Genomic DNA, 20,049 nt, shown 5'->3' on the forward strand with positions numbered 1-20,049 from the left:
GTCATTATATTTTACTATCTGTATGTCTATCAGTTAGTTTTCCTTTTAGGAAGTTCTGTTTCACTATTTTCTGATTATGAGAGTTTTTGTCTTCATTATATATGATTTTCCTGGTTTTATAATTGGGAAGATATAATTTAAATGATTCGTACATATTAAAAATAGACATGCACACATAAGGGACCAGGACAGGTTAACAGAAGTCTGAATAGTGGCAGGGTTGCTGAGTGAGATATAAGCAAAGGCAGTAAGATCACCACAAATCAAGTTCACCATTAGTTTTCTAACCATGCTGGTTTACCAGAATTTCTAGGAGACTGGAAATTCAGGGAATATCTTCATCTCAGTGAGCATCAGATGACCTAACCATTGCAATACAGCTTGTCTGACCGATTGAAAACTTAAAGACACTTGTTCATCACTTCCCAGGCTCTTCTGGGACACTCAGTCTATCAAAATGGTCCAATAAGAAAACTGGAATGCTGAGGGCATCCAGCAAATTTTTAAGAATAAGTAACACACACAAACATTTTATTTCTGCTCTTTACTCTATGTTCTTCTGCTTCTGAAAAATGCTGGCTGAAATGCCACTCACTTGGTGGATTCACCAGGTGGAATGTCACTGAACTGTTTCTGTCAACACGAGGGGGAGCACAGACACATCTATCAAATTGACACAGTCCTTGCACTTCAAGAGCTCAGTGCAATGAGTCTTCCACCTTCAGTTTTTGCTACGCCAATGAGTGATGAATCAGAGATATTTTTGACATTTGAAAGCAATTCAAGGTGAGAGAACTGAGAAGACTGGTTTTTGCCAGTCAGAACTATAAATAAATTTTTCAGCACTAAGACTCCTCCAAAGCTTTTTAAATAGGCTAAAATTTTCTGTTATTCCCTAAGGATAGGAATGCTATCTCTGTGGCATTTCTTTATATGCAGTCATACAGTGGGCAGGTAGGAGTTTGTCTTCCTCCATAACCACAATAAATCCATCCTTGTTTCCTATGCTGTTGGTAGGATTTTCTGACCCGACTCAGTGTTTTAAGAATTAGAGAAATTAATTAAGTTGATGGGATTTTTCACAGTGTTTCATGTTCTTAGAAAGGCTAATAAGTCAAGACATTAACTTGTAATGACATTAGTATATGTTTACTTGATGACTCAGTTTACACTCTAACTTGTAGTCACACAGCATTTTATCAGGAAAAGTGACTCATGATTACTGGGAAAAAAAATGTAATTGCATTTACAGACAACGACATACAAAGTTTTCTTTATGTTTTCCCTCTGTGGTGTGAGAGACAGAAAATAACTTGAAAAAGGAAAGAAGGCCAGCCTCTATTTTCAGATAGCAGTATCAGCCATGTTGGTAAGATTAGCAGTCTGGCTGGATTTACACAGATCAATATGACTGAAGACTTCAGTGGATTTTAGCACTTCTGAAGGGTAGAGGTGAAATGGGCACCAGCCATATTTCCACTAAGCCAACCACAACTCACAATGAAGTAGAAAATATTCTTTGTTGATCTCTGATAGGCATCTAAAATAACATAAAAAGTAAACTAGATATGAAGGCCAGACCTAAATGACAGTGGGAGGAAATGTTTGTCTTGTGTGTCATAGTCAAAGTGCATTCTACAGGAAACTTTTTTTCTCTCTGAGAGAACATTTAACATATCAATACTGAAACATATTCTGAGATATTGTGTGGACAAATTCTACAGATGAAATATAGGTATTTTGATGGAGTTGATTTATGCCAATTTATCCAAGTCTAGGATGCTCTTATAAGGGTTGGATCAGAAACGAGTGAACATATGATGGGAGAATGAAACAAAGGAATATATATTTACTGTCATATTAATCTTCCTATAAAATAGGAATAAAGCTTCAAAATGCATTATGTGAACAGATTAAAAAGTAAATTTGTATGTTAGATTTCTCCTGTAGTTATTATAAATCCAAGATGTTCTTGATCACTGCTGAAATGAATCTATATGGTGAGTAAAGAGCTGTTTTGAACTTCAATTTCCAGAAAAATTCGTGGCAAAATAAACAAAAATAATTCTACCTGTAACTGCTCATTCTCTTCCTTCAAATGTCCAGACTTGGGGAAATGTTGAATAACCACATTTTCCTCTTTACTTGCTCAGTACTGAAACAATGCATGCGTGATCTAGCACAGTTATGAAAGACCTATTTATTTGTATGGAGGGAGCCAAAACAAATACTTGCTTCAAAACACATAAAATTTAGGTCAATTCTTTCATCATTCATGCACAAAAAAATAACACTATTCTATCATTTGATGAGTTAAATACTACCATTAAAAATTAATGTCAGAATCAACTCTATAGGCCAAAATTAAATATATTTAATTTTAATTTTCAAGTAATTTTCATTGACATTGGGTTTTTTGTGCCTGTTTTTTTTTGGTTGTATATCATTAAAATACTGGCAAAAAACCCCACCAAGGATGTAAAAAGCTGTGGAGTGAATGCAGTTGACACTGTTTTGTAATACCTGCAAAAAATTTAAACTATTCCTTGTAAATAAATTCTTTAGACAATTTACTCATATTTTCTGCCTGAAAAGTGCTTTTGATATAATAATGACTTTTTTTGCTTGTTTACCATTCATAAAATAGGTGAATTGAATTCTGCCTGGAAAAACAATTCTTCCTACTTATCTTATTTTGTTGGTTTTTTTTCCCCCCTGTGTACATGCTTATATTTAAGAAAAAAAAGAATTAGTTGAATGAATTAGAAACAAATGTACTCTATTTTTGTCCATGGATGGATTGACACTTCAGGTGCATACAGATACATAAAAGGGAACTAGAAAATAACTATAAAAATAGAAAGTTATAAAAATAAGGTGGCATTCATATAATGACAAAAATAAATTATTAGACAGAATGATCACATTGCAATAATCCTAGAAAATGTACAGATAATGGATTCAAATTAATTCCACCTAGCTTTGGTAACCTAAAGGATGATGTGAAGTTTAATGCAGTTTTCTTAAAGCTAATTAAAGAGGAAGACACTTTCAATTCTTGAAACAGATTTCATCTAAGTTAGATGAAATAACTGCTTTTCTCTGGATACCTCTTTTTCTCTCTTGCCTGTTGGGGCAGGTTGGATAGCTACCTTAAATTGAAAAACTAATGTTAGGTATGACTTTAGAGTGGAAAAAAGTTAGAGTATGTAACTGGGAGACAACTGGATCTGTTTTACCTGTGCAACAAAGTTATATAAGTAATTTCAAATATGGATACTTAGATGATCAAAGCAGGTTGAAGATCTTCAAAAACCATGTCCATGGTACATGCTGATGATATGTGACCATGCAGACAGCATGTTGACACATATTACTGAAGACATGCCCTAATAGTGCTCATTGTGGCACCTCTCTTTGGCCATAGAAGCTGTAAAATCTCTTTCTATCAGGTCTTTTCTGCTTTAAGCATCATGGAGGTTTAGCTCTCATTTCTTGCACAAGATTACATCCATTGCACAAGAGAAAATGTGTGTTATAAATAATTGTAACAAATTCCCAACAATCCCATGGCTCCATTTTTTAAGAGTGCATTTATCTTACCTTCTATAAGCTTCCCTGTCTGCTCTGCATGGCCCCCAGGCAAGATCTTGGCAATGTAAGCTCCAATTTCCCCACTGCTGCCTGGAATTTCTTTCCCACCTACGACTCGGATTCCCAGTCCATTGCCTGTGATCAAAAGAAAGAGAAAGCTTTGAACAGAAATGAAGTAATAAATAATTCACTGGAAAGAAAGGAAGAGAACAAGTCATCAGAAGTTACTGAAAATGTCCCAAATATCTTCTGTCTGTGGCTGGAAGATTAGGGTTAACTGCAGACACAACTGATGCTCTTCTGAAGGCTTAACTTTGGGATGATCTCCTTGAGCAGCTACTGCATGACTGACATAACACAAACTACTGAGTCAATAAAAATTCCATTGAAGCTAATTCTATCATCTACTGACAATATTGTTCCAGTATTAATAAATTGAATCAAATTACTAGAAATCCATGTGAAGTATGGATTCAAAGGATATATTATTGTATGCCTCCAACGTGCATGCAATTTAGCCAAGAAATTATAATATCTGAGCTTTTAGAATCACATAATTATGGATATATTGACACAGATCCTTGAGCTTGCTCTTCTGAGTAGCAAAGCACATATATTTACATGAACCTATACTCAGCAGATTCTATTATTTTTTTTAAATATTTGCTTTTAATTGACATCTTTCACTTCGAAGGATGTGCACATTAATGGTAGGAAAAGCATACAATAATTATTTGTAAAGCATCGTTAAATCACATATCTTCTTCCTTTTTAAAAAAGTACAGAGATAAAAACATTTTTGTCACTCATTATTTTGGATGGAGAGAAGCAGAACACTAACCTCTCTTATGTACAAAATAATGAGAGTGAAAATGAAAGGTTAAATCATAAAATAATAAAATAAAGTAATCTTATGCATTGCCAATTTTTAATGTTATTTTGCTTTTAAAAACAAACAAATTTCCTGTACTAGTTAAACAATGTTTTCTTTGAAGAAAATTCCATATGAGATGATTCACACCTTGGTCTGGGAATTAAAAGGCTGATTTACTCACATTTATTTTAATGGCTAAATAATTATTCTTTAATTTATTGATTTCATAAGCCAAACCTGCTGAGTGATTAGATTAACCAGCTGTAAAAAGGTCACCACACCACCTTTTTGCAAAGCTTTATCTTTTTAGATTAAGGCTTTTCCTCATAATGCTATTAGTGTTTAAGTCAGCCCTGAGTTTGTTTCAGTGCAAGGATTGCCACATTGCGTTTCTGACCAAAAAAGTTTCCACCAGTTTTTTTATCCCAGTTTAGCTAAACCTATATACTTTTTGACTCATCTTCCCTCATAATTAGAAATTTTACAATTTTTTTTTTTTTTTATTGAAGAGAGTGATTTTTCAGTGTAATTGGAACAAACTGCATTAATATTTTAAGTTAATTTCCTTATTTCAGTGCAAATTTGAAATTTTGCACTGGTAAATAAAGTTTGTTTCTTAACTTGGTAGGGATAGCAAAACCACCATTCTGAGGATGAATCTAAATGTCCTTTAAAAAATTAGACAATATAGCCTTCAAAAAATAAGTACCTCATTGCACAAAATGAATGCATACACCTATGAAAACATTTAAGCATAAGTCCATCCTGAGGACTTAAAAATTCAATGTGGGCTGCTGTGCACAGAGAACTGATCAATCAGTATGGAAAGAGTCATTAATATGTTTATAGGTATGAAGCTCACAACTGGGAACTATTAAGTTCAGCAAATCTAAGAAATAACTATTCTTCATATACGACATACACAAACAAGCATCCAGTGTCTTAACTCACACAGTAACACATGGAATTTTCAATATATTTGTAGGACTGGCTTCTTTTCATCACAGAGGGCAGGAATTCCTTGGAGTCAGGATTTTATCATGATATACAGGATTAGTATTTCTATCTCTCACAGTTTATTTGTGACAGAATGGCAGAGAAGTAGTTTCATAAAAATGAGTGTACACTTGATTTCGGAGGCATTCACATGGATACCCACCCTAGGGAACTGAAAATCTTGGCTGATATATTTGTTTCGTTTTTGGAAGGTTTTGTCCATATTACTCCTAATAAAAAAAGTACTTGCCATGCTAATATATGACAATTTTTTATTCCTAGACACTTTGAAGGGAATTGTAGTTTTATGTTTACAGGTTTTAGAATCAAATGCATGACTGACATTGTGCATAAAGTAGAGGTATGCTTGCAAAGGGACAATCATGGGAGTTGGTGAGTGTGTGAATGTGTGTGTGTTTGTTGCAAAAACACTGCTAGAAAAATATGTAAATTGCAATTTAAATTTAAATTAAGGTTGATTATAAAACCTTTGTTCCTGGTAGTCAGAATGAATGGGCTGCTTTTCACCCAATGAGCTCTCAGGACTCTGTTCTACCTGAAAAAGAAATATTGATTGGGTCTTGCTGTATTTTCTTGTGCAAAAATGGGATTTCAAGCCTATTTATATTTTATCAATTGAAAATATTGAGCTTACTACTTCTGTTTGAAATGACATTGCCCAGTTTGTAACCTTGAATGCAGATAGTTTAAAAATACCCATCTTATGCTTTCTCAGATCTCTTTTCCTCTTGTTTTTGTTGCGGGTTTTTTGGGGTTTTTTGAGTCTTAATTTCCATCTCTCAGGCTATTTTGTTTCTCATTTAGATTTTCAGATTAATGTATTTCTGTTTTCTTTAGAAGACACAGGTCCAGCAAACCATCAGAAACCAAATCACTGTGATTTGAACAAGAGAAGGTACCTTTCTGAACTATAAGTATTGATTTCCATGGAAAATATATTTAGGGAAACATCTCTTCAAAGGGAATTTTCCACCTAAAAATCCCATCCTTTTTAGGATGCTTTAAAGTGAGAAGGATGGTAATTAATTAAAACTGTTTTTACTGATCTCCCAAGACTGTGATCCTACTCTCCCATCTAATCTCAACTAAAGCTTTAGGATAGAGCATGCTAAGCTAAAAAAACCACCCCAAAACCCTATTCCACTCAAACCAAAATATATAATGAAGTGTATAATAAAATATATAATGCTAAACGTTGACAAGGTTGATCATGCAACTAAATTGCTTTTATACTTTGATAAACAATCAAAAAAAAAAGAATACTAAATCACTACAGTTAGCTTGTAAACCACTGATTTAGACAGCTGAATACATGAACAATCAGAATTTGAAGCTTTAGGTCATCTGCCCAGTGGATGATGGGAAGGTGCTGGATGTAGTTTTTCTGGATTTCAATATGTGTTTTGATGCTGGCTCTCACAGCATCCTTATGGATGAGCTGTCCAGCTGTGGGATAAGTGGGTTCACGTTGTTCTTGGTGAAGAACTGGCTGAAGGGCAGAGGTGAGAGCATTGTAGTGAATGGAATGGCATGTGGCTGGGGACTGGACACCAGAAGTGCCCCTCAGGCACAAATCTACAGCCAGATTTGTTCAATATACGTGTCAAATATTTACTCCTGGATGCAGGAGTTGAAGGCACCACTAGCACATTTGCTCATGACAAAAACTGTGAGGTTCTGTTTACTCCCTTGAAGAAGAAGAGGCCTTTCAGAGAAATATAGATAGATTGGAGCATTGGGCTATGATTAATGGGATGAAATTTAGCAGGTGGAAATGTCGGATGTTGGACCTATGACACTAGGCACAAATATAAGTGGGGAGAGGAGTGGCTGTAGATCAGAGAGGGGGTGCTGCTCAGCAGCAGCTCCATGTGAGTCAGCAGTGCCAGCCAAGGGGACAAACCCTGTCCTGGGTGGCACCAAACAGCATCACCAGACAGTCAAAAGAGCTGACTGGGTCCAGCACTGGTTCAGCCTCACCTTGAGTACCATGTACAGGTCTGGGCCCCACCATTTGGAAAGGACTGTCAAGGTCCTTGAACATGTCTGAAAGAGGGCAACAAGGCTGGTGAAAGGGCTGGAAGGAATGTTCTGTGGAGAGTCTGAGGGCTTTGGGTTTGTGCAGCTTGGGAAGAGGCTGTGAGAGTCAACCCCATTGCTCTCTAAAGCTTCCTGAGGAGGGGAAGTGGAGAGGGAAGTGCTGAGCTCTTCTCCCTGGTCTCCAGTGACAGACCTTGTGGGAATAGATCAAAGCTGTAGCAGTAGAGGTTTAGACTGAGAAGGTGGCCAAAGACTGGAACAGGCTTCTGTGAGAGGCCAATGCTCCATGCCTGTCAGGGTGTAAGAGGCTGTTGAACAATGCCCTGAACTTCTTTTACTTTTCTTTCACCCTGAATTGGTCAGCAGCTAGATTATCAAGTTTTTGTAGGTACCTTGTGAAATATTTTTTTATTGCATTGTGTTCTATTCTATTCTATTCTATTCTATTCTATTCTATTCTATTCTATTCTATTCTATTCTATTCTATTCTATTCTATTCCATTCCATTCCATGCTTGCAAAGACTTCAAGTGCTTAATACCTGCAGAGTTATTTTTGTGAGAAATCTATATTTGAAGGAAAAATATTGAATGGTCTTTTTTGCTTTTTGGCAATTAACCAACTCTGTGGCATTACAAAGGACATTTCACTTGTCATTTCACATCCTTTCTGACTCCATAAACTGTTTCAGTGATGCATATTCATTAAATGTATACATACATACATATATATAATGTATATACACTTATATATAAAAATATATATAAATACATATATAATATGATCAGTAACCACCAACCTGACACTAATAAATTCTGTTACTGGTGACCTGGTAAGCATTACTGCAAATGCATTTTTAAAATTCATCACTCTTTTTCCCTCATTTCCACCAGTACAGAGTACTTTCTGTCCCTTTAGATACATTTATTCTGAACTTCTGTAGCTCAATGTGTCTCAAACACAATGAAATCCTATCTCCTTGTATACTTCATTGTGTCACAGCAGCAACATGGCAGAAAAACTGTAATTTACTTTGCTGGAATATGCTGACTATAACCTGAGATCTGCAATTACTATTTAGTCTTTTTTGTCCTTATGGAGATAATAAGGATCAGGCTGTTGCCAATTTGTTGCTGTTGCTCTCAGGTCACAGGGAAGACCATGAAATTTTACCATCTTTTCACTGCTTTGCTGAGCAGCTCCATTAGAGCCATTAAACAGCCTAGATTTCCTGGAACCATTTCAGCATACAAGCAATTATTAGACTTGCCTTTTCAGACAAATGCTGATAACCCCTTACATAATTGAAAGGTTAAAGGAAAGAAAGAAAAAAATGAGCAACGAAAAACTGAATAACCCAAGGCCCAGCAGGGTTTGCTGGTGTTGATGGTCCTGATTTTACACAAAAATGAAAATTAATTTTCCAGAGATGTTTTCTCTCATGAAAGTAAATAGTATTCCAGCAGCAAATGCAAGGACTGATAATGTCTAATCATCATGTAGGTCCTATGCAGTAGCAACAACTTCAAAACATGCAGGAGAATGCTGACAGAAGCTCTATGCAAACATTGCTCATGTGTTAACTCAAGCAAATATTTCCTCTGGGTTAAGTTTTGGAAGTATGAAACCATTTGTCTGTCTAATTATATGAACAAGGAAAGTAATTAGAATGTACAACATATTTTCAGTAATCACATGTGTGTGTGAGAATTGGCACAGGAAACTGTAAGTCAACAGCAATCTGACTTTTGTCACAGTTAGAAATAGAGCTACATGAATTTTAATAGACTTTTGAGTGACTGAACTTTAAGAAAGATATTAAAAATTTTTGATTTTGATTTTTGATTTGATTTTGATTTCTAAAAGCCTTAAAGGTCCATCTTAAGCCTTCAAGATGGTAGCTGAACCTCACTATTTCTGTAAACCCATGGTAATTTTAACACTTGGATATTATGTGCTTTAAAGTTGAAACTATACAGAAGAAAAACGGGAAAAATTTAAATGGACATAAAATGCAAAATGCAGAGCTACAACACCTGTTCTGAGTAGGCTGGAATGGGAGATATGTTCAAATCTCAAAATAGAGATTAAGTGTTGTGCTTTGGATCCGGAAGACAATGCACAGACTTATCCAAATATGTTTTTCATCACTTTCTAATAATATTAAAAATCACCCAAACCAGAACAAAACTATAATGGTGAATTACAGCAAGGAAGCACAAGGGTGATCTTTTTTGGTTAAGGTCAATGGTAGCAAATGCATGAGAAGAAAGCATGCAAATGAGACATTAGGCAGCAAAGACTTTGTAATGTGCCAATGTTATAGCAATGAGAACATATCCATCAAATTAAACAATATTAATCCTCTCAACACTTTTTGGCTGTGAATGGAGACAGAACATACCTTCCTCCTGTGTTCATTTACTAGACATTATCTCCTCATTCCTCCTCCAGCCTTATCTAGACCAGACATATGCTAGGGTACTGGTAGGCCCTTATCTGCCAGAGCAATTTTACACCCTGTTCCATTGTCTGTGTGGAACAGAAGGCTAAACACATTAAAAACATCAATGACTTCTCTTGGAGAGGTCACAGTTAAAAGTACCAAGAAATGCAAGCTATTTATTTAGACACTGTAGTTGTGATAAAGCAATCTCTAAAGTTTGAAGAGACAGAGAGGAAAGAAACATGGCAGAGCAAACAAAAACAAGTAAACTCAGGAACTTGAAAACAGCAGGAAAAATTATGTGTATAATAAAATTGAGCCTAAATTTTTATTTGCATTTTTATTCTTATGCAGTTCTCTGGAATACATAACATGATGACCCATATCAGAGGTTGGTTGTCTATATAGGTACATTTTCAAGAGTGTCATCAGGAGAATTGTTTTGGTGCTTCTAACAAAATTAGTTTAAATAAGTTGTTTCCTAGAAACATGATTGTATCTACTCAGCTGTTGCATTTCTTGTCCATTGGCAATTAAAACACAAAATACACATGAAGTCAAATCACGAGCTGATGAAATTCCAATATATTGCAGTTTTTTTAATAGCACAGCATTGATTTATATCAGCTGCAAATCTGCTTCATGCTGATGTGCACACTGGTTGTCATCCTGAAGGATCATAAAGTGTTTTATGAATTAGCATCTTGAAGCATTTATCACGTCTACTTGAAAACACGATAAAAGTCTCTTCTTTTTGGACAATCTGTCACATCATAATCTATGGTGCCATCTATGGTAGACTGCAGCTTTAAATCTATAAAATCCCTTGTAGGTACTGAGTTTCATCTGTGTTTGCTGATAGAGACCAATGGCTCAATAGATGCCACTGACTGACAGCTGAACCTCCATGGAAATCTGGGGGCTTGACTGAACTCTAACATTCAGAGTTGCAGTGATCTGTTCATGCAGCCTTTTCTGTGTGACAGCTATGAGAGCAAATGGAACCTTTATAGCCAGCAGACACGTTGCCCTCTCAATTACATCCACTCAGGATCTTCAACAAGTGTTGAAACTGAAAAATACACAAACAACTCTGCTGCCAAAAAGATTTCATGGAAAGTATTTTAAATACACACGCTAGTGTTTTTCAAATTAAAATCATTTGGAGACATGAGACATAAATATGGTCTGTATGTCTACAAAGTGTTTCTAGCACACAAGAATTTGTTTGTTTTCATTTAGAAAAGTTTAATGTTACTGAGTTCTTTCAAAAATTGATGTTTAGATAAAGCTACACATCTCTCTCTCCTTTTATTTCCAATCCTCTCCTCATTTACTACCATGTCACTTCCCAGGAAAATCTCCAATGTAGCCTGACTGCATCAGCTCAGTTCCTGTCTGTTTATGGGTTTTACTTTGTGTGCCATGTCTCTGATAAAGAGTGAGTGTGTGAGGGAATGATGGCCATTAATTAGGGATTAAGCCCTTCCCCAGTGACAAGGGAATGTTAGAGGAGGGTATTGCTTTTTTGTGGAAAGTATTATCTCAGTTCTTCACAACATTAAATGAAACAAGTTGGATAAGTAATCCTCCAAAAGTATGAGGACAGGAAGTTGGTTGCAGTTCTCACTCTGACTTCTCACATTGAACATAGACTGTGGCTAAATTTAACATGTTTTAATTGATTACTAATGCATATTCATTGCACTTCAGCATTTTGCTGTAAGAACTAATTTTGCTAAACTTGCAGGTGAAAGAATCCTAAATATATAGGGTTGCTTATTTAGAGACTGGAGCAGTGTGGCCATGATATAGGAGAACTCTGAATTCCCTTCTTCTCCATCTGGTTAAGTACTGCATGAGCTGGCACACTGCAGAAGTGTAGTGCTGTTTGCAGGAATCAGCAATCCCTGTGGAGAGTATGAGGCATGTCTGATGTGTGTACAGCATTACAGCTACCCTGTAATTCTACCTGCAGTTTCACTGACATCACTGCTGAGGTGGAGATGGGGGATGAAGTCCTCTGCCCACCATCTAATTCACTTCTTTGCTCCACTATAAAGTTTGCAGAATTTTCTGAATCATTTGTCTGCCTCTTTTTTTTTTTTTTAATTTATTTTTTTATTTTATTTTATTTTTATTTTTATTTTTACCAGAATTGAAGAGGATGTTCCCCAACATGGACAGTCTGGCTGCTCATAGGTAATTTATTTTTCCTGGAAACACAGAACATCTCTTCTTTGAAAAGAAAGAATTACTTCTGACTCAGCCTATGTGAGGTAAAGGAGTAAAAATTACCTTTGGCTGAGTGCACTCATTGTGCCTACAGACCCACTGAGATGTGTCTGCCTTGTTGGATTTCCTCCCCAAATGTGCCTAAACAGTTTCCTGATCAGGAATAACACGATATAAGTTATCTTTGAAACATTTCCAAAGTTATGGACAGTGCTTTCATAACCTTCAGTGGTCATATTCTTAATTCACTTTTTCAAATATAATGATGGTGTGATAAAAAACAGAAGAGAAAATTCTGGCAGTATAAAACAGTCCTTATGCTGCTCTGCTAAAGGACCTAAAAAAAACAAGGGACTCTCAGAGAAAACAAACAGTGAGTTTCTGGAGCATTAAATACTGCTATGTTATCATTCATTGATCACTGCTGTCATTGCGTTGGCACCTCAGCATAACCACAGTGCCAATTCTTCTTCTTCCTTTTTTTTTTTTTTTTTCTTTTTTCTTTATTGCAAATTATTATTCAGCCTTTGAAAAGTAAATTCTTGGAAATTCTTTCACACCTCTCAGCACTGCTTATCTCAAAAAGTAGATATGTATGCTACAGATATGGCATATAATGAAGAAACAGGAACCTTCAAGAGACCAGCCAGTGAGAACATATATATTTAATTTTCATTCAGCACTACTATTCTCTATCACAATTTTGGCTCAGTTCCTCAATCCTCAAACACCTCATTCACATGCCAAAATTCACATTATATGCTTCTGTGTGCAAAATTATGCCAGATTATGTAAGAGGCATCAAAGGCATCTGTACCTCAGAATCAGTCTTCATTAATCAAGAAAGCAAATAAACATGTGCACATAATATGTACTGAAAAAGCCTGAATTTTAAAATATTTGAGACTAGTCTTATTATTGATATTCACAATGTGACAATTTTTGGATTCATAATCAGGCAGTAACATATACTGTGGTAAGATTATGGTGAGATCTGTGGAATTCAACTTATAATGGTGATGTTAGGATGAAATCTTGTCCTACAATTACAGCTGTGGTAGAGTTGGTTATCTGGAGTAACCCAGCACAATGAATCATTAATGCCCAGGCTGGCCCAAGAACTCCAGTGAGATGAGATAATCAGCTAAAGCACTGGCCAGTTTCCCAGCAAAGCAGCTGGTCAACTGTTACAGGAACTCTCCAAGTGGGAATTTTGTACAGTTTTAGGACATTCCCTATGTAACTCCTGCTGTGCACACTCAAGATGCACTAAATTTAAACTGAAGGTGTGCTCATGAATCTCCTGAGGAGAATCTGTCAGGCTTAAGCATCTCCCCAGGCATCTTCTGCTTCAGAATTGACCTGACTGCAAACAGATAATTTAAGTATAAACTTAAAGATCATAAATATAAAGTGCTCTTGCATGTGCAGCAGTGATCACATAGGGGAGGTTTTTGTGCATAGCCAAGACAGAGGATGTTTTGTACATTCTGTGAGGAAACCAGAGACAATGGATGATGCATCTGCTGTTGTGGTCACCCAGGATCACAGGCCAGCTGGCTTGTAAGAACCCAGCAACACAAAAGTTCAGCTGAAAATGCTACTGAAAGGGTGGTTTCAACAGTGACTGTTTTCTTGGAAAGATCTGACTCCCCATGTGAGCTTTACTGAGGATTGTGTTTTTGAACATACACACTTTCTGTGCTTATGCAACAAGTATAAATGCAGGATAAGTGAGTCAACACCTCATTTTGGTACTTTTGATAAGAAAGAGGGGCAGGGAGAAAGGAAGAGCAAAAAGAGACAAAGGGAACAAAGGAAAACAAACAAAGAAAGAGAAAGAAATCAGCTGGGGAAGAAATCAGATAAGGAATCTATATGAATATCCAAAACTCTTGTAGTGAGATAACTGTGATGATATATAAGTATGTATTTTTAAACTTTCCAATTTTTGCTGCATAATAGACTTCTGTGTCTTCCTCTGGTTCATAGTCATTGTCTGGTTAATAAACACAGATGTTTAGTATTAGTTGTCAGATAATGTTCGATAAAATTCAGTTATTTTTAAAGCCATGTGCCTATCTCTGGTAAAGGTCATTTGGAAATCTGAAGGCTAAGCATAATGCACTGCACATTTGAAGAGAGTTTTTATGTACTTAAGTCATTCAGACACTTGAGAGAAGGGAAGGAAGGGAGGTGCATAGTCAAGGAGTTAAGGTACTTCAAAGATGTATAAGGAGTGAAAACTACAATTAAAACCTGTGGCCCTGTTTCAAGGCCACCCTATTCTACCTTTGGCTCTTTTCTGTACAATTTGCATTTGGGCCTTTTTTAATATTTGTAGGGAAATCTATGTATACACCATACAGAAATGCATCTGTGCAGGTGTCCAAGCAAGTATCTGGACTAAAACACAAAAATATGACTGCAGCTTGTAGACACAGCCAAGTCCTCTTTCTCCAGTTAGAATTTAAGCACAATATTATATAGCTATAGCTGCAAGTAATTCCAGTGTGGGCTATATAACCTTAGCAGGACCCTGAGTAAATTTTTGATCCTGTGTGATCTCATTTGTGCATAGGCATGTGATGTCAATATCTCCACCTTGGGTTTGCCCTCACTGCTCACAAGGCATTTCCCTGAGGCAGAATGTGTTGCTGTTATTGCCAGCAGGAGAGTCAGTCAAGAATTTGGAATAGTCATTTCCCACCGCATAAGGGTAATTAATTTTACATAGGAGAGCAGACTTCAGCAACACTAAATCACAAGCTTTACAGCTGTGTGGTTGTAATTCCTCTTATTTTTGAGTAAGAGAGCAGCTTGGATCACAGCATTACTCATCAGCCTGCAGGGCAAAGATCCCTACAAGGATGCCAAGGAGTTCCTGTGCACTGGGAGGGCCTGGAGCAGCACAGGCTGACACACAGCAGAGCTGGCAGCTCCTTTCAGGCTGGGCTGTGTGGGTGGAGGGTCTTTCTGCAGCCTGAAATCATCAGTGGGTGTTACACTGACTAACAAGAAAATACCTCATAATGCATACAGAACATTCATTTAACACCCTAAATATGAGGTGGGTACTGAGGATGGAAATTATCAAGACTTTACTGCCAGAAACCCTGTGAAAACAATATTTAGCAATTCAAGTAAGTTCATGCCACTTTCTGCTTAATGCTTGAGTGAGCACCAGGGTTGGCAGTCAGTAATTACTTCTGTGCAGAAACAGAGTTTGACACATACTATTAGAATTTTTTAAGCTAGTTAAAAGAAAGTCTGATGGTTTCACGACAAAATTGCTTAAAGCCTCTCCCTCTGAAGGAACAAAAACAGTGTATTGAAATAGCTTTGAGTTCCATATCAGTGTTAGATGTGAGAAAGGGGACAATTCCAGAAGCTCAGACAGAGACCTCACCTGTGTCAGGCCCTGCAACTGGCAGCCTTTTACAGCTTGACACATGCAAACATCACACTGCCTTCCAGTTCTCAGCCTGGGAGGTGAATGAATATCGCCTCTGCAACTTTCATCTCCTTGGCAAGCAGACTCTGGCTTACATGAACATTTGTGTCAGTGAAGAGAATGAATCTGAAGTCCTATGATAAATGTATTCATGTGAAGGTATCACAGAAAAATGGGATCTGATTGTTCTGCCACCCCTCCCCATGAGGATTGTGGGGCAGGGGGGCGAGGGTAGAGTTCCAGAACAGAAATAATAAAATTCTCAGTTCTGTACATGTTGAACACCTACACAAGCTTATTTTATAAGGACACATGCAGGGAATATAGAGTTACATAAAAAGCAACAGCAAAACAGACTGTTCATATGGATAACACAACAGATTTTCCGCTGGTTTTAATGTCTGTACAACTTACATATCTTGAACAGATGTGACCTTTTTTATGCACTGCTGCTTTCTGTTATAGCCAATGAGAAAGATTTAAAATTACCACTGAATTTCCTGCTGCATAGATACAGGAACGATTTTAATACTGGAAATCTTTTGTATGATTAATGCTAATCAAATTAATTATAGCAGAGGTTTTTTTACCTGAAACTGTGTGATCCTTTGGGTCTCTGAGTAGTTTGAGCCTTGTATGAGGGAAAATGTACTGCAGGGGCTTCCCATTTATCTGAGGAAAACAAATATGCATGTCATAAAAAGATAAACCAACAATTGCATCAATATTTTCAGACAGTTGAACCAGAAACAAGAAAACAAACTTATTTCATCCAGGGAAATATCACAAATTCTCAATTCAAAAACACTCCCAAGTTTGAAGACATTTGTCAGACTGCAAATTCCTTCTGTGAGGTAATGAATATTTGCTTCCATAACTACAGATTTCAAATATCATATTAGTTCAGAATTTTCTGAGTGACTAGAAAGTGGTCACTCTATTCTGTAGCTTCTTTTAACCTTAATCCTTTATTCAAGCAGTGTTTATGAGAAGAAAGAAGCAAAACATGATTCCTGTATTTTTCATAAAATTATTTTCTTAGACAAGTAAACAAAATGTTAGTTTATGTGTTACATCCATGAGTTACTGCTTTAGTTTCAGCAAAACTACATTGTCCAATTTACCTCTTGTCTTCAAATTCTAAAAGCCATTTGAAAGGCCCAAACTAAAGCTCATAGGACTACATTCTGTATGAAAATGTGTAGAATTTCCCTGGGCTGATCCTAGACCATGTCAAAGCTGAAAGCAATGCACCCTACAACTCACTCTAAAGAGCCAGTTTGGTGTAGGAATGATCCCACCTGCCCATGGTTTGGGCATAGGAGGGGTCTCTGCCCTCACAGCCATCACAGCCCCCTTTGCTGCAGTTCTGGTCTTTTGGCAGCAAAGATGAACCCATCACTTCTCTGCCTCAGCATGTTGGTTCCCAGCCTGGGCAATGCACCTGGACCAAGACGAGGGAGCACAATTGTGCCTGGCCCAGGGGGGACCTCAGGGAGCCAAGGGGACAATACTGCTCAGCATGGCAATGCAGCAGCTTGAGGGTATCAGCAGCCTGCTGCCAAGAGTTTATCACTGTTATTTGTATTTAAGCAGCATTTAAAGGGATTAAGCTCCTCCTGAGCCAAGCATTTTAAGCCTAGTTCTGCCCTAGAGAGTTTATGAAGTTCATGGATAGCACACATAAATGATGGGAAGGGAAACAGAGAGGTTGAGGGACTTGCTTAGCCCAGTCCCACAGTAAGCAGAAGAGTTTATACATCTGTTGTCATAAGTCAGTTACTTATCCAGTGAATGATGTTGCATCTAGAAGACTCAAATCCTCCCATATCACAGTGAAAGCAATATTGACTGTAATTAGTGTCAAACATAAAGGACATCATGGATTTGGTAGTAGACAAGTACTCCAGAATAAATCAGAACATGAGACCAGGCACACATTTGAATTTATCATGGGATTTTGTCAGAATATAGAGTCCAATATTACCAGGAGGCTTCCCCATTCATTAATGGATAGGGAGAGTGTTATGTTCACTGTCAGAAATTCAGCAAGTTTTATAAAACAGCTAAAGTGATGCATTTGTCACAGGTAGCTTACATAAAATTGTATAAAATTTGAAAGAATGCATCTAATTTTATTTTGATTTAAATAAAAAAATATGAAATGTAGCTGTTTACAAGAAATGTATTTGAATAGATCCTTAGCTGGGATCCATTTTGGTGGGAGCAATTGAATTTAACAGAGAAATGCTGCAGCTCCTAAACTTCAACTCATATTGTTTTACTTGCTCTATCTTCTTTCATTTTTTAAATAAAAAACAAAAAAGAATCCAGGAAAATTCAATGCCATATTGTACATAACTGCTAACAAATATATCAGAAAATATAGACTGTCTCCTTCTTTAGTCTGTTACTTCCTCATTACTTCCAGAATTTTATGAGAAGAATATATCTTTGTGATTCATATAGGTCTAAATAAAAGCATTGAATTTTATTAGTGTCCAGGGTAGTATATTATCATTTTATGGTTGGTGGGAATCAGTACTTAAAGGAACATGTCATTAAACTTTTACTTTCAGACCAGTACATTTCTGAAAGTGGCAGAATAAATAGGAGAAAACAGTGGTTGCTGTAAACAGATAATAGCAAGGACATTTACATTGTTCTTGATGTTTTGCTTTAATCATTAGTGAGCATGTTTTTCTGAAATTCACTAGAATATCTGAAAACCTGTAATACACACGTTATTCTGATATGTATCTGAAAATTTATCAGAAAATTTACTAGAATATTTCAAAACCTGTAGAATACAAATTGTTTTGTGTTTCCAATTGTTCACATCTTACTTCCACTAAAGTTGGTTTTCCTTCACTTGAATATATGGTAGGAATCCCTTCTAGCTGATTCTTCTTCCCCCAGTTTCCCCAGGGAAGGCAGAGAGGGACCCCACTGAAGACACACAACTGTGACAGTGGAAATCTGAACTGGTGCAGAGGGACCATCCTTCCACTGCACAGCTGCAGGAGGGGAGAACATGTAAATCCACAAGCCCAGATTTAGGTCACAGGGCAAATTTGACTTGATCCCACTTATCTTTTACAAACCCCAGAGATCTCTGCCATCTGTCCCTGTCATGAAGAACCTTCCTCATCTTTTGGGAGCACTCAGCACACTTGGTTTGTAGTTCAAAACTGGCATATCATCTTCTTCCTCAGGAAATATAAGCTCTGGTCATGTGTTTCATGTTATTAGTCATTATTAGTTATTAGCTCAAAGGCCCTCCAAAAATAGAATGAATTGGGAAGTAATTGTGCAGAGAGTTTCTAAGACTAATACAGAAGATGAGTTTAAAAATGCATTTAATTTCCTGTTGTCTATAAGTGTTTTGTCTGATAAACAAACACTATGGAAGCCTCACAAAAGGGAGTATTATAAGCTAAAGATGATAATCAAGAAGAAAAATCTCCCCTTCCACTGGTGTTAGACAGGGCCTGATAAGGTGACTCTCAGCAGCTACAGTTGGTTGTTGTCCTCTGGGAAATACCATTTTCAAGGGAAACTTTACCTGAGGTGGGTATCCAGATGGAGGATGCTCAAGGTGGTGAGTTAGGCAGTATCCATCCTAATTTTTTAATTCCACAGCACTTGCATGAGCACACACAGCCTGTGCAAGCTGGTACCAAGAATTTCTCCAGCTGTGATAATTCTGCCCCTTTGAAACTCTAAATTCCATCTGTGCAGAGCACAAATGTTGAGCTCTCTGGAAATCCTCAAGGTAGAAAGTTCTTTCTGCTGATCGATCTCCAGTGATGGAGATAATTTGGAAAAGATGCACTGAATAAAGACTTAACAAATACAATGTTCCTGCTCATTAATAAATTGCAAAGAGTGTTGCATTTTATTCTGCAATTAGGTAAATTCCACACTGACCTTTGCTCCAGAAGTCATTCTGGCATGCAGAGAGAAAAACATTTCTGAGTGATTAAGAAATGAGCACTGCCAGAGAAATTCCTTTGTGAATACAGTGAGGGGGTGGCTAACAATCCACTCTTTAGATTAATATTTTAACAATAACACTAAAGTTGGAAATGTCCCATTTCTCATCATATTTCCAGAGAATCTCAATCAAAAATGTCCTCCCTTCCCCCAAGTTTTTAACAGAAAACAGTTTACTAAATTTAAAAGAAATTCTCCTCCCTAGTTAGAAAACAATCAAAACTAAGTAGATGCACTTCAAAAATGTGGAACAAAGCATCAGGTAGTCTTCTGCATCACTGTCACAAATGGTACTTTCTCATTTTATCCCCAATGCTCACCTTATGACTGAGTTTTTAGTAATTTCTAAATATCCAAGTGCCCCTAAATAGGCTTGACTTAAATTTCAAGAGAA

General features: G+C 36.8%; 1 protein-coding gene across 1 annotated transcript in view; it reads right to left on the reverse strand.

Annotated features, from left to right (window-relative positions):
- LOC306801488 (protein piccolo-like) overlaps positions 1–20,049 on the reverse strand; it is a 253,000-nt gene that overhangs the window by 49,070 nt on the left and 183,881 nt on the right. The window contains exons 9-10 of the mRNA XM_079304606.1: positions 16,250–16,331; positions 3,604–3,729 (exon numbers count right to left, since the gene is read on the reverse strand). Of these exons, the coding sequence (XP_079160732.1) occupies positions 3,604–3,729; positions 16,250–16,331 (208 nt within the window). The remainder of the gene's footprint in view (positions 1–3,603; positions 3,730–16,249; positions 16,332–20,049) is intronic.

The sequence above is a fragment of the Erithacus rubecula genome (assembly GCF_903797595.1).
Source record: "Erithacus rubecula genome assembly, chromosome: 4".
Taxonomy (NCBI): domain Eukaryota; kingdom Metazoa; phylum Chordata; class Aves; order Passeriformes; family Muscicapidae; genus Erithacus; species Erithacus rubecula.